The sequence below is a fragment of the Falco peregrinus genome, chromosome 4 (genome assembly GCF_023634155.1).
Source record: "Falco peregrinus isolate bFalPer1 chromosome 4, bFalPer1.pri, whole genome shotgun sequence".
Classification (NCBI taxonomy): Eukaryota; Metazoa; Chordata; class Aves; order Falconiformes; family Falconidae; genus Falco; species Falco peregrinus.
The window spans coordinates 31,383,628-31,397,862 of record NC_073724.1 but is presented as its reverse complement, the minus strand read 5'-3'; the positions used below and the strand labels follow the sequence as shown (position 1 = coordinate 31,397,862).

The window sequence follows — 14,235 nt, the reverse complement described above, 5'->3', positions numbered from 1 at the left end:
GAACTTTAACCTTTGAAATCAAGGTGAGTAAATGTTTGGTTAGCATCGTTTTTACTCAAGTTTTGAAATGTACATCTAAATACAGCTCTGTGAAACTTCTGTAAAGTTACGTTGTTACCTTTTTAGACTACATATATCAGATTTCTTTGTTGAAGGTTTATATTTTATAAATGAAAACATCTGATTTTTCTGCACTTGTAGGTGCATTAGGTGCACCCCATCAGGTATCTTCTGGTTCTAGTTTCTCCAAGTATGGCTGCTCTGCTCCTCTCCTTTAGATACATCATATCCTATCATTTCTCCATTGAAACCTAGAGTACTGGACCGAAGGTCAAATCCACAATACAAGAAAGAATTCAGGTGTGTAGAATATATGGATATATACTACCCTCTGAGATTTTTTTTCTGTAAGAGGGGCAGCGGGGGGACCAACAACAAACAAAAATTCCATACCTCTCCACCTCTCAACAGGAGACAAGCAGATTACTGTTCCCCTGAATACGGTAAAGCAAGTTCTGTTGGTGGTGACACTTGAAAATCATATTGATTATAAATGACCTTATTGTCATTTGTCTAAGATTATACCAATCACATGGACTTTCACATGCACCATAACTTGCTTCTTGCAAGTATCCTGAAAGCCCAGTTTTTTAGATCCAAAGTATGCAAGTCCATTTGATTCATCCCCTTTACAAAGCATTTTCCCCTGTACCATCCGGCATTGCTAGAAGAGAAGTCTGTGGCCAGCACAGAGAGTCAAAGGTAGGAACAGAATTTGTTAATAGGTCTAAGTGCTTCAATTTCCTCTGCTTCAGAGGATGCTTTATAATTCCGTTGTACTGAGGACAGAATCGTAATTTTGAAATTACCTTTCTATTGAGATTTAAGCATCAAATGGACTTAAAATTTGATCTGCTCCAGTATGTCAAGCTATATGGAAAAAAATTGGCAAATCTATATTTTGTTCAGAAGCTATTATCTCACATGCCATTTATTCTTAACTGATAAAGGCAATGGCAGTCCACAGACTTAGAGGAAAATTTTGCTCTTCAGTATCTCCTGATGGAGGAAAAAAAAAATGAATGCAATTGAGACAGAGACACTTTCTTTACCCCCCACCCCCCCGCCCTGTATCGTGCAGTGTGGGAAACTACTGGTCTGAGATGTCATGGAATCAATATAGTTCACAGCAGTCTATTTATATCAAAGCATTTCCCACAGACCAAAGAAGCTGGATAATGCTTTGATAACAGAAGGCCAGAGAAAGGCTAATTACTAATGTAGGTTCTCTCTGTTTCAGACATAGCAGAAGGAGAGAAGAGTCTAGATTCAGATTTTAATGTGGTAGAAAACTAAGTCAACTAAGTTGGAAAGGTGAATGGGTGCCAGGGCAAGGGCAAGAAGGATGTGGAGCAGGTGGTGTCCTGAATGCCCTTCCTTAGCTGAAGTCTCTTGCTATAGTCCTGACTCCATAAAGTGGGTTGATGAGAGGTGTCTCAGTTATGCAACTCACCAAGGTGTTTCCCATCTGTTGAATCTTCTCTCTTCGAGCAGGCTACGTGACAATCTTCTACCGCCACTCATGAAACCAAACAAGTTAATAAACAGATTATTATAATAATAGGGCTTTATTAATAAGATGTTTTGAAGACCCAAGACATGCTGCAAGATCATTAAAATGTTGGTTGGAAGGCTGAAGGTTGTCTTTTGGTTGGACCAGCTCAGCACTAAATTATGTCACTCTTGGCTTTGCCCGAGTCTTGAGAAGTGCCAGTGACAGAGATTCCTCCACCTCTCTGGACATGCTGTTCTAGTGCTGTCCTGGTTTTGGCTGGCATAGAGTTAATTTTCTTCTTAGTAGCTGGTATAGTGCTGTGTTTTGCATTTAGAAGGAGAATAATGTTGATAACACCCTGATGTTTTAGTTGTTGCTAAGTAGTACTAATTAAATCTAGGACTTATCCCTTTTCTATGCTCTGCCAGTGAGCAGGTGCACAAGAAGCCAGGAGGGAGAACAGCCAGCAGAGCTGGCCTGAACTAGTCAAAGAGATATTGCATACCACAGAACATCACACTCAGTATATAAATGGGGGGAGCGGGAGGGGTTGGCCAGGAGCCACTGATTGTGGCTTGGGGACTGGCAGGGCATCGATCAGTGGGTCGTGAGCAGTTGTACTGTGCACCAATTGTTCTTTTTTCCCTTGGATTTTATTCCTTTCTCTTTCTCCTTTTCATTACAGTTGTTATTATTGTTACATTTACTTTATTTCAATTATTAAATTGTTCTTATCTCAGCCCACAAGTTTTACCTTTTCCCAATTCTTCTCTCCATCCCACTGCAGGGGTGGGGGGTGGGGAGTGAGAGAGTGACTGCGTGGTACTTAGTTGCCAGCTGGGGTTAAACCACGACAAATGCCCAGCTATCCTGATTTTGTTTTCTGATGCCCAGTCTGAATCTCCCAAGTTGTAAACTGTGGCAATTGCTCTGTTAGAGCAGCTGGCAGCAGCAAGAAGAGTTTGGCTCTGTCACTTTTATAATAATCCTTCGAATAGTTGTAGGCTGATGTTATGTTACTTCTTGGCTTACTTTTTACCAGACTGAGTAGGTCCAGCTCCTTCAGCCCCTCCTCCATAGCTTTCTTAATTAGCCCTCCACTGAACTCTCTCCCATTTCCCCATGTATCTCTTGACCAGACGGATCCAAAACTAAATTTTTCAGGTATGGCTTCACCAGCACCAAGCAGAGATCATCAGCAAATTTCCCTTGAAACCCAGTATGTACCTTCTTTCAGAGGAGTGTGCCACAGGTTCACATCCAACCCAGAGTGTGCTGTCACCCACAGGGCTATGACCTAGCCAGCCACTTCCCAGCCTGTACTTGTACACGGGGTTATTCCGGCTGTCCCAAGTGCAGAACTTCATACTTCTTATAAGGATCATGAGGTCTCTGTCCAATCACTAACAAGGTCCTTCTAGGCTGAAACAGCAGCCACTTCCCCTAAACTGCTGTTATCTGCAGATCTTCTCAGAACAAGCTCTGCATTGCAGTCAAGTTGTTAATGAATGTATTTGACATAGGTGCCACTATTGACCCCAGGGCACTCTGTTGATTAGCAGCCAGATATTGAGTTACTGCCTGCTACCCTTACAGCCAGTTTTCAATTCACCTAAACAGTCCGTTTGTTCAGTCCATGCTGCTGCTGTGGGGATGCTTCCAGAAGGGAAAGCTGGGGAGGATGGTGTCAAAAACCGTATTCAAATCAATGTATATTACACCCACCACTCTGCCCTTGCCCACCCGAAGAGCCAGTTGTTTTATCGTAGCAGGTGATCAGGCAGGTGAAACATCATTTGCCTTCCTGGGCTGACTACTGCTGTATGTGCTCCCTGATCTTTCCATTGACTGAGGTGAAGCTGGCTGGCATTAGTTTCCCAAGTCATCCTTCATGCCTTTTTTAAAGATGAAGATTGATAGTGGCCTCACACTCAGGCCTGCCAGGTGTTCTTTGGGGAAGACTGGGGTGGCCTGGTGAGATTTGGGTGATTTGGAGCTTGGGGTGATTCCCATCCAGCCCAACGGATCTGAATACATCCAGTTTCTCTAACTCGTTGCTCCTTCATTGCCAGCTGCCAAATTCATTCCCCATCTGTGCTCATACAGGCAGGGGTCTGGGAGGTGGCTTTGGCTGGGAAGGCAGAGGTACAAAAAAAGGCACTGAGTTCATCAGCTTTTTCATTGACATCTGTTGTCACCAGGGGCCTCCATCAGCAAAGGCCCTATTTCCTTGAACTTGCTATTCCAATTAGCACTCCCACAGAATCTGCCTTGTTCCAACCAGTGCCCCTTGGCAGTCTCAGCTCCTGCTGGGCTTTGGCCTTCTTGATTTTGACACTAAGTACCTGACACTGCTTTTTTTTTTTTTTTTTTATTGGGTGTCTGTCAAGTGATAATGGTTTACTTAAGGCAGTAAGGTAATTTTATTAGTCTGGCTAATCTAAATCACACAGGAGATGGTCTTTCTGATTCTTGCAAACTTTTTCTCCAGTAGGTCAAGACTCATGAATGAACATGGAAAAATTGTTCCAACTGCAGAAGCAATTGTCTGCTAGTAGGAAGACATAGAAAAGATCCAAAATTCTAACCTAGTTAAGTGTGAATAATACAAAAATCAATATAAATGGAAAGGAATTTTTCTGGTCTTTAAAGATTTAAAGGTGCAACTAGACAGTGAAGACAAACAGACCACCCTATAGGAAGGTTTAGGGTTGGTCTGCCACTGGGAAGTGTTCTTGGAAGACAATCATACACCAAATAGTTTGAATTCTGGACTGAGATCAAGGCTAATTTGATAAGAGCTTAAATTTAAAAGTAGGGAACAAAGCTCATTGAATCTGCCTGATGATAATATAGTGAGAAAGAAGTATCAGGGGGCAGAGGAATGAAAGTGCCAATACTGATAAGAGCACTTGCTGATTAATACACAGTAGGAAAGTACCGGCTAAAAGTCAGCATCTTGTGGTGGCCAGTATGAAGCTATTACATTGGTACAACAAATCAGAGGATCCAGAACAACCGAGTCAGAATGTGAAACTAGCTAGTACAGAGGCCTGGAGAGGATTAGCAGTTGTGGCTGGAGTATCAGGATGGAAGTATATGCATCATTTAGGAAAAAAAAAAGAGAAAAATAAAGATGGTGAAACAGCTTTAATGACTTCAGAGAAAGAAAAGGGACAGTATGTATAAGATGGATCATGTCTGAGTTAAACTCATTTAGAGAAAAGTAGAAAAAATACTGTACTGAAGTATCAGTAAGCCTGCAGTATCCAAGAGAGCCTGTGGGCTGGATTTAGACAGGGATGTAGATCTCTGTCATATCACCTGGAAAAGAAAAGAAATACCCTTACTATCTCTATAAATACAGAAAATTTTAAGTCCTCAGATCAGAAGGCCTACCTATTCGTAGATGTGATAACAGATCGCTACACTGCAGTAACAAGATATGCAAGAGTGCTATGAAAACTTTGTCATATGGCTAGGAAGAAATATGTGGAATCCTTAAATGTTTTTTAACTACAAGTAAATAATTTCCATTACTTTGATTTGAAATTAAAAGAAATTCTGAAGTGGCAGAAATCTCATTAAATAGAAAGGCTGGGTTTAGCCATCTTAATCTTTTTCCCACCAGTTGTTAGTCGTACCTTCAAATTGACCTTGAAGACAGAGTAAGTAACTTGCATAAATATCACAAATTAATTAAAAAACAAGCTTTGAACGTCCTGATATGCAGTAGAAATAATAAAAGAAGGAAATTACAAGATATGTACTGGATGTAATTAGACCTGATTTTCAAGGGGGGAGGAGAAGGAAGACTAAATTGTCAAAGGGCTAGAATTCAGAAAATGCACTAAATGACAGCAAACCCAGTATTATGCATTTGGTACCATCCTTTACATTATTTCCACAGAATCTGTCATGCATATTTTTAACACCCTAGCAATTACCAGATCTTTTTATTATATATTTTGGTTTCTCTTATGTTAGCTACAGAGGTTTGTAAACATTTACAAAATGCATTCACTATGTTTGCTTACTTATAACTCCTATAGAATTCAAATCTAGAGGAAGCAGCATGTTCCACAAATCGCTGGATTGGCAGGGAGGCAGAAAATTGATCCTTAATTGTTCATGGGAGTCATCTTTAACCTGTGAAATTAAGGTAAATTAATACTCGATTAATAGCCCACGTTTACTCAAGATTTGAAATGTATGACAGCTGTCTAAATACATCTCTGTGAGAATTCTGTAAAGTTGTTATCTTTTTAGCATATATATTTAATATCTCTTTGTTGAATGTTTATACATCATAAACTGAAATAACTGATTTTTCTGTTTGGAGGCAGATTGCGTACTTGGTTGTAGCTGTGCTGAAGTAGGGGAGCTCAGCCTGAGGATCTAGTTCATTCTTGATGAAGAAGTTTTGTGAATAGACCCTCCCCTTCTGTGTTAAAATGTTCAGTGTAATATACCCATTGATTTAAGGCTCAGCTCAACCATTTTTCAAATGCTGCTTGCTTCAAAATTATTGATCTCATTTTAATAACAGGAGACCTTTAGACTGTAGGCGGCTACAGCCATGGCCTGATTTATCTTTCTTTGAAGCAACCACAGAATCACTGTGACCAGCATTGCATTCTCCGTTTTTGGAGTGAGCCAAGCCACACGCTTGAATAAATGCCATGGTCTGTGGAATTTAAGGAAGAATGAAAATTGATTATGAAAGGTAGTAAAATTATCACCTTTTGCAATGTTCTTTCTCTCTCTTTCAATAAAATCCATCAGAATTCAGCTTCCATTTTCCTATGCTGGACAGGTATTCAGTATATTCTTAAGTTATATCTTAGGTCTGTCATATATTCCTAAAAGGTAAAAATTAATGAATGAATGTTTATGATTAAAAAAATAATTTAAAAAAAATTGTTATTAAATCAGACCTAAAGCACTGACTTACCTCCTCAAATTATCATGTCTCTCCCAGAGTTATCTTAGGGATAGTGCTCAGAAAGGCTGAGCAACTGGACTTACCAGGCATATTGGAAGGGGTGAGCCCAGAGCATGCAAATGGTCTCACTGTGAGTGTGAGGCAGGGTCCTCTGTGCACGTGTGGTACTGCTCATAAATGCATGTAGTCTCAAGACTGTATGACTTCTTGGACTTACCTGGTCTATATGTTCCAGAGGTTTTTCATCCCCAGGGGAGTCATGACTTCCCTTCCCTTCAAGGTGACTTAATTTATTACATGCAAGATGATGCTAGTTTAACCAAAAAAGTAAAAACCTAATTCTCTACCGCCTGCCTGCCTGCCATCTGATGCAGTGTAATTATTATTCAATGGTAACAAAATTTAATTAGTTTAATGCTATTTTAGGCATTCAATCAGAGTAGAAGTATCTTTTTTTGATATTCTATAACCTTGAGAACAGCTCATTATCAATCTAATGTAGATATGTTCCTCTCCATGCTTCTATCATGCATAGAATATAACATAATATTCCCCTATATGAACAGATGATGTACCACTGGGGAAAGAATGTTCCTCTTCCTGGAAAAGTACAGTGGTGCAGTTAAACAAAAATACTACAGAAAATTGCAAATCCTTCAGGCAAATATCAATCACTTCAGCAGGTGGTGAACAGAAACTCAGAAACGTTTCTATGGCTGCAGGGCAGACATTCTTTCCTTCCTAAGCAAGGCTTAGCTTCTCCTGCCTCTCCCAGCAAATGTTAAGACTGTGTCACATCCTGTTAAAGCATGAAAAACTAACAGAGCTTTTGCCTTTTCTTTGCCTAATACTGCAGTAAAGAACTTTTAGTTTAACCCCAGAATCAAAAGCAATCCAAAATTCATCAAAATCTAACTTGTTCGTATGCCCCAATGATACCTGGCCACAAATCTGCAAAGCAGCTAATAACACAGCTCTTAAAATTCATGGCTCACAAGGCTTTGAATCTGGAGAACAGCAGGTATTTGGTTGTAAATAAGGAAGGCCTTATTTATGGGAGAACTGGAGAAATAATATGTATCGCCCTTTCAATGAAGCATTCATGAAAAAATATTGAATTTAAACCAGCTGTGAAATAGGTTTGTGCTGCGTTCTAATACTGTTTATCCCATTTTCACGATCAGTAAAACAGGGTGTGTAGGCAGGGCTATGTTTGTACACGACTTGAAATGCCTGTGTTGTCAGTAAATAATGAAGGACAAGGTGATGAGAGAGTTGCTCTCTTTCTCTGTTTTCACTTATTATTGTGAAGATTGACCTCATTATTGTCAACCTGTTCCAAGCCAAATAGCTGAACTTCAAAAGATAACATAAATGTGTGAGGCAAGTGAGAATATGCCCCTAGTTCAAGGCATTTTGGGAGTATAAAAAAATCATACATGGCATAGGATATTGAGGTAGAAGATGTGCGATTTAACAATATAGGGGTTTTTTAACATATATTTTTTCACATGGAGAAGAACTAATAGGCTTTTTGCATGCCAAATGACAAATACAAAAGCAATCCATTATGATTCATCCTAAAAAATATGTTAACGTTAGGCTGATATGATTCTCTGAATGACACTTTTCAGTTATGTAAGTACACAAAAGAAAAGCAGACAGATGTAGTTCAAGCTTTGCCAGGACGGAGCTGTACATTGAACCTGCTCTCCCATCAAGGGAACTTACAAACATTGTTTAATTCTTGTGGCTCTTCTGCCTGTGGCTTCTTAAACAGGGAGAGACACAGAGAAATTAGCCATTTCACCAGGCAAATTCAACCGCATTTTACAAAACATTCATAACTAAAAGGTAGAAGTCCTTTAGAAATACAAAAATGATCTTTGATTTCAAAATTGTGGTTTTGAAACAGAGCAGCATTTTGCTGTTGACATCTAGCTTCAAGACTGACACCACCAACACATTTTATCAAAAGGTTTCAAGCAACTGGAAAAAAAAAGATTTTCTTAGCTATCACACTGTGTTTCAGTTTATTGACTCAGTGCCCACGAATTTTTTGTGTGAGACTGATCCCTCATGAGGAAGATTTATCAGTCAATTAGTCCATGAGCATTTCTGACACTTGCAAACCTAATTTCTCTAACTCTCCAAGTACAATTATGATTTATAATCTATTTTAGGGGAATGCTTAAGGTGGTGAGTTAAGATTTCAGCAATCAGGAATAACTATAATTAGTTACACCCACCACCTTTCTTCAGTTTCTGATATATGTATTAAAACACTCTTCTTAACTTTTGAGTCATGTTCTGTTTTTCTTGGAGGACAGGAACTTACATGATGAAGAGGAGTACTTCTCTTCAGATGAATTTGTGTTGTCTACAAAAATACTTTGGTGTGAGCACTTAATTTCATGCAGAAGTTATGAGTCACTGGACATCGAGGAGTTTCAGAAAAGGAAGGATGATTTTCAAGTTAAAGCAGACAAAGACTGCCTGGGAGAACTGGATTTCCCATCTTTGACGCACAACATGACACTGGGCCAGTTGCTCTAACGGAAATACCATGGGCAGCCATTCTGTTTGCCACACTTTTTTGGGTTCTCAACTTGTCGGCTGTTGATTCAAAATAGCAAAATAGAGCAAGAACTGTGGGCCATCACAGATTTGAAACATTGTAGATTTGGCCTGTTCTGTTGTCCCTTGGAAGCATTCGAAGGCATAGATGGTTTTGGTTGCATGGATACAACCACAAAATATAAAAGAAACTGTAAAAAGAAACAAGATTGTCAGAATTAGTTTACACTTTTGATAATTTTTATTTTAATGTCTGTTAAGGTGGCAAAATTAGCAGACTCTCCAGCTCCTTTCTGCCTTCATCCTCAACTGACTTTAAGACTTTACCTCTCTGCAGATTTATCTCTGAGATTTTCCCACACTTAGGTTGACCAACACCTACTATAGCTCATGTATGAATATTTGCACAGACCTGTTCAGCACCTGCTGAAAATGTGTGGTAAGAGGGGAAAAATATTTTCCACAAAAGCAACTCAAAGTGGTGTCAATTGTAACAGCATACAACATACCATAAAAAAAAAAAGAAAAATGTTTTAAAATACAGCAATCTGGAACAAGTATTACCAGAGTTGCATTCACTGAAGGACAAACTGGGCATCAGATGAAGAAAGCAGAATAACCAAAGTGTCTGCAGTAAAACACCTTCCCAATCAGAAGGCTCAATGTGACGTGCCTAATCGAGATGAAGTTGCGCTTGGGAGAATTTCTGCATTGCCTTGTAATTCATGCCAGAGAGCTGATGGCAAGAGGCTGGCTGCAGCCCAGCATGCACACAGCTTCTCCCTGCCCTCACAGGCATGATTGTGATAATTCGTGCTCCTGGTCCTAAGAGGTGAGGAGAAACTTCCCAGTCCCATCCCTGAGCTCCCCAGGGCTGTAGGGCTGTCGGGTTATGTGTGTATTCCTTCCCCTATCACTCACAAGTGGAGCCTCACATTGCTCCTGGTGATGTGCTGCCTCTAGGACAGTTTCCTTTTTCCTTTAGTGTGATATGAAGGTACAGTAGAGCAAGGTGGGGGTGGAGAGTTGGAGAAGGACATAGTGACATCTCCAACTCTGAACATACAGACAGCGGCTATAGTCCCATCACAGCTGGAAAACCCCCTTTAGCAGCTATGGTCAAGAAAATAATCTTGTTCTGTGATGTATGGACAAAATGAAACAGTTCATAACTTCCTTTCTAAAAAGATTTAAAAATTCACCAGAGTTCCTCCACCTGTCATAAAGGATACATAGATACATCTGAAACTAGCTCGTGACTCCTGGGTGTAAGTAAGTGCATACCAAAGCTTTGTAGACTGTAAGTAATACACTACATCTGGTACTTAAAGATCCATACAGTATTTGAAGTCAAACCTGAGCAAGAATGTTTATGGTCTTGTTTCTTAGGTGCTGGTAGATGCACGCTGTACTAAATCCACTATCCTCTGCTTTAAAACAACCTGCCAACATTATTAATTAACAGCCAACTATGGACAACTCCAGATACGTTACCTTCTGTTAGTTCTTCCCTGAGTATAAAATATGGTAATAGTACTACTTCAACTCAAAAGATGTTATAAAGTTAAATTCATTAATGCTTGAAGGAGTTATGAGACTACCACAGGAAAGTCATCATGGAAATTAATTAACCTGCCTTCAAGGAAGGGTTTGAAGAATGTACAGTGAATATGACATGAAAGATTCCATTTTACATGATGAAAATGAAGAGAAACGTTGAAGAACTATACATTAATTAAACACATCCTTTGTACTGAATGAGACAGGAGTCTTGTGGAAAAAACACTCTGAAAAGGTAATTTTAAAACTGGCTTACATCACATATTATATGCAATAATAAAGGGGAGGGTTTTGTCTTTGGAGCTTTAATGTTTTCTATATAGTTTCCTCAAGTTTTCTTTAAAGTCTTTTTTTCACTGCACAACTCCCAGTCTGAATATTGGTGAGGCTGTGAGCCAGCTATCAGTGAAAACTACAGTCACAGGAGACTACTTATTTCTCTGTGTGACATGTCATGCTTACGGGCTTCATGACTGCTTGAGAGCCAGCACTGGTAAACTCATGTTCCTTGGGGCAGGTTCTCCTGTAGTCCTGTCAGTCCCCTCCACCCAGCTACCAGCTCCTGCCCAAATACCCTCCCTGCAGATAGCCTGATACCCCTTCTCTAGCTCTGGCTATACTCCTCCACCTTCTCCTGTCCCTTTACATCCCCCACATCAATTCCCCGCTTTCTTAATTCACAGCCCTGCAAACTCATCCTCTCCATTTCCTTTCCCTCAGTACTAAGCCCATGTAACTTGCACCGAGACCAGCTGTTCTTTCCCGTGTGCTCATCAGGCACCAACAGGCTAAAGATTAATTAAGACTACAGGAGAGTCTTCCTTCTTTTGTTGCCAAAGGAGCCTCTGGAAATCTGGAGGCGCATCTGCAGTAAGACAGTTAGGGTTCCTCCTCTGTAGCATCAGCAAAACAGTACAGTTCCATCTTTAGACAGGTAGAATAATTTTAAGTGGAGCGCCTTGACATAAGTTTAGCCTGAGAAACAGCTGGCATGAAAATGTCTATTGATACTTTTTAAATCTGGCAGAGTTATAAACAACAAAAATGAAGTCTTTCACAGATAAGGCAACATTAAGAATAACTGTTAATATACGCACCAACAAAACCTAAATCTGTCTAGTTAAACATTTGCTGAGGTGTGTGAACCAAAACACAAGGACGCCATTTGAATGTATGGGTGGAAGAGCAATTTACTGGGAGACACATCAGAAATACCAAAACAAATGCTTTCCAGAGGGGAAAAAAAAAAAAAAAAAGGAAAATAACTTTTCTCCTCCACCCCCTTATATGGACTATGGTCTGTGTTTTCAGCTAAAGAAGTAAATTATTAATTAACAGGAATATATTTTCTAGACAAAAAGAACGGAACAAGAGGACTAAGAATGGAAAGTGGGAGGATTAAAAAGGTCTTAAATTTCAGTTTTGTTAAACAGGCATTGAAGAAGAGGCGGTAAGGTGTTTAGCATCTAGCGTCAGTGCTGGTGACATGTCAAGGCAGCGGAGCAGGAGCTGCCCCAAGGCCCCAGGCCCAGAGGCCACGTGCACAGCCCGGCCCCGGCAGGGCAGGGGCAAACACATAGGCGGGCGGTGTGTGAAACTGCGGGGGGCTCCCGACCCCTAGCGTGTGACTGTTTAGGGGAAAAGAAGGCGATGTTTCCTCATATCTCCTCTTCTGAAATGGAGTACAAAACGGTACGGCCGCCACGGGGCCAGCCCAGGCTGAAGGGCTGTCTGCAGCCCAGCAGAGCGGCCCTGGCGGGGCACCGCGAGCAGCTGCTGGTGGAGCGGGACACGCTTGTCCCTTTCTCCAGTGCCACCGAGTCAACCAAGGCAGCGTGTGGCTGCAAACAGCACGCGCAACCTCCTGGATGGAAACATCTGGAAAAACCTAGAAAAAACGGCAGGATCCGCCAAAAGCCACAGGGCACGTTGTTGGGCTCTGCGAGTTAAACCGATTAAACGTGCCCGGTCAGCCGTGCACAGGCTCGGCCACGGAGCCTCGCCTGACAGCGCGCAGCCCCGCGGCACCCGGTGACAGGCAGGCGGTGCCACGGGCCGGGCGGGCCCCACGCAGGGCGGTGGGCCAGGCCTCCCCTCCGGCGGCACCCCCCTGCCCTCCGCCCAGGCCCGGCCCTCCCGGTGCCGCCGGCCGAGGCGTCGCGCTCCCCGGTGCGGCCGCGGCCAGGGCGGGCTGAGCCGGTGCCGCGCGACCGCCGGCGGGGCACGCGCGCCCTCAGCGCGTGGGGCGGGGCAGCGGCAGCACCTGGCGGCAAGAGAGCCGCCCCGCGCAGGCACCAGCGGGCGGGGAGGCGCCGCCGCCGGGCGACACCGGGCTGCCGCTTGCCTTGCCGCCGCGCCCGGCCCCGCTCCCGCTCCTCCCCGCCCGCCGCTCCGTGTCAGGTGCCGCGGGGCGGGGAGTGAGGCTCTGCGGCGGCCGCCGCGGAGCCGAGCGCCGGCAGCAGGACGCGGCGGTGGCTACCGGCCGAGGAAGATGGCGGAGCCGGGGGCTGCCCGCAGCCACCCGCGGGCGACAGGTAGGGGACAGGTCTGCGGGCCCGCAGGGTGCCGGAGGACGGCGGCTCGTCCGCCCGCCCGGCTCCCTCAGCTGCCCCCGGCGCCGCCCCGTCCCTTCGCGCCCCGGGCCGGGGCTGGCGGAGCCCCGGGGGGCGGCAGGTGAGGGTGGCTGCCCCGCGTGCCCGGCAGCCGCTGGCCGGTGCGGCGCCGAGGGGGCGATGGCGGGAGGGTCCGGCCGCCATCTCGGGCCGGGCCCGGGGCCGCCGCGGGACGCGGGGGGGGGGGGGGGCGGCCCCGGGCCCGGCCCCGCGGAGCAGGAGGCGCGTTATCCTGGGCGGGAGCCGCGGGGGTGCCGGCGCCAGGGGGAGCCGGCGGTTGGCGGCTCCCGGGGAGATGCGGAGCGGGCCTCGCCCGAGGCCCCCGGCGCCCCCCTTCCCCCGCCGCCCGGTGCCGCCTTTGTGGTGCGGGAGGTGTTTGCCATGAGGTGGCTTTTGTGCGGCGGGTCGGGCTCTCCGGGCAGCCGCCTGTGCCGCCGCGATTTCCCCGACCGCCGGCGGTGCCGCCGGGGAGGGCGGCAGCTTGGGTTTGCCTCGAAGTGTCAGGCGGGGAGGGAGCAATTTATAAACCTCATTTTCAGCGGTGCCTGGGCCTGCCTGTGCGGGTTGGCCAACCCGCGCAGCAAACTGGTTGAGCTGGTATCAGGCGTGAACGCCTCGCTCTGAGCTCTTCTATAGGCGCAGCTCCTATTAAGGTCCTTCCTCATTGTTTGGTGAACATAACTTAATTTCTGAGGGTGAGAATAGTGTGAGATGTGGTGGAGGCTGCTGCAGCGTATGGAGTTGCGTGTGGCATGGCATCAAGTCCCCCAACAACAGGAGATATGTGGGCCAGGGCTGGTGGTCATGACCGCACGTAGGTGTTAGGGTGGGTCTGGCTGCTCTTCCTTCACATGACCTCTCCCTGGCTCTACATAGGAGGTGAGTGCTGATTAAGGTGTTAGGCAGCTGCTCATTATACTTTTACCTTAATTATCTGATATGTGGCCTTTGCTTTATGAACTGCAAGCCATCTAAAGCTGGAATGT

General features: G+C 44.3%; 1 protein-coding gene across 8 annotated transcripts in view; it reads left to right on the top strand.

The window, feature by feature from the left end:
• The first annotated feature begins 12,911 nt into the window (after nt 1-12,911).
• The window catches only part of MAP7D2 (MAP7 domain containing 2), an 84,808-nt gene continuing 83,484 nt past the window's right edge, over nt 12,912-14,235 (top strand). For 4 of the 8 annotated variants that reach the window (XM_055802952.1, XM_055802951.1, XM_055802950.1 and 1 more), the window contains exon 1: nt 12,912-13,171. In XM_055802952.1, coding sequence (XP_055658927.1) covers nt 13,129-13,171 — 43 coding nt within the window. In that variant the 5' untranslated portion in view covers nt 12,912-13,128. The remainder of the gene's footprint in view (nt 13,172-14,235) is intronic. The other 4 variants (XM_055802955.1, XM_055802953.1, XM_055802957.1 and 1 more) reach the window with 2 other exon arrangements.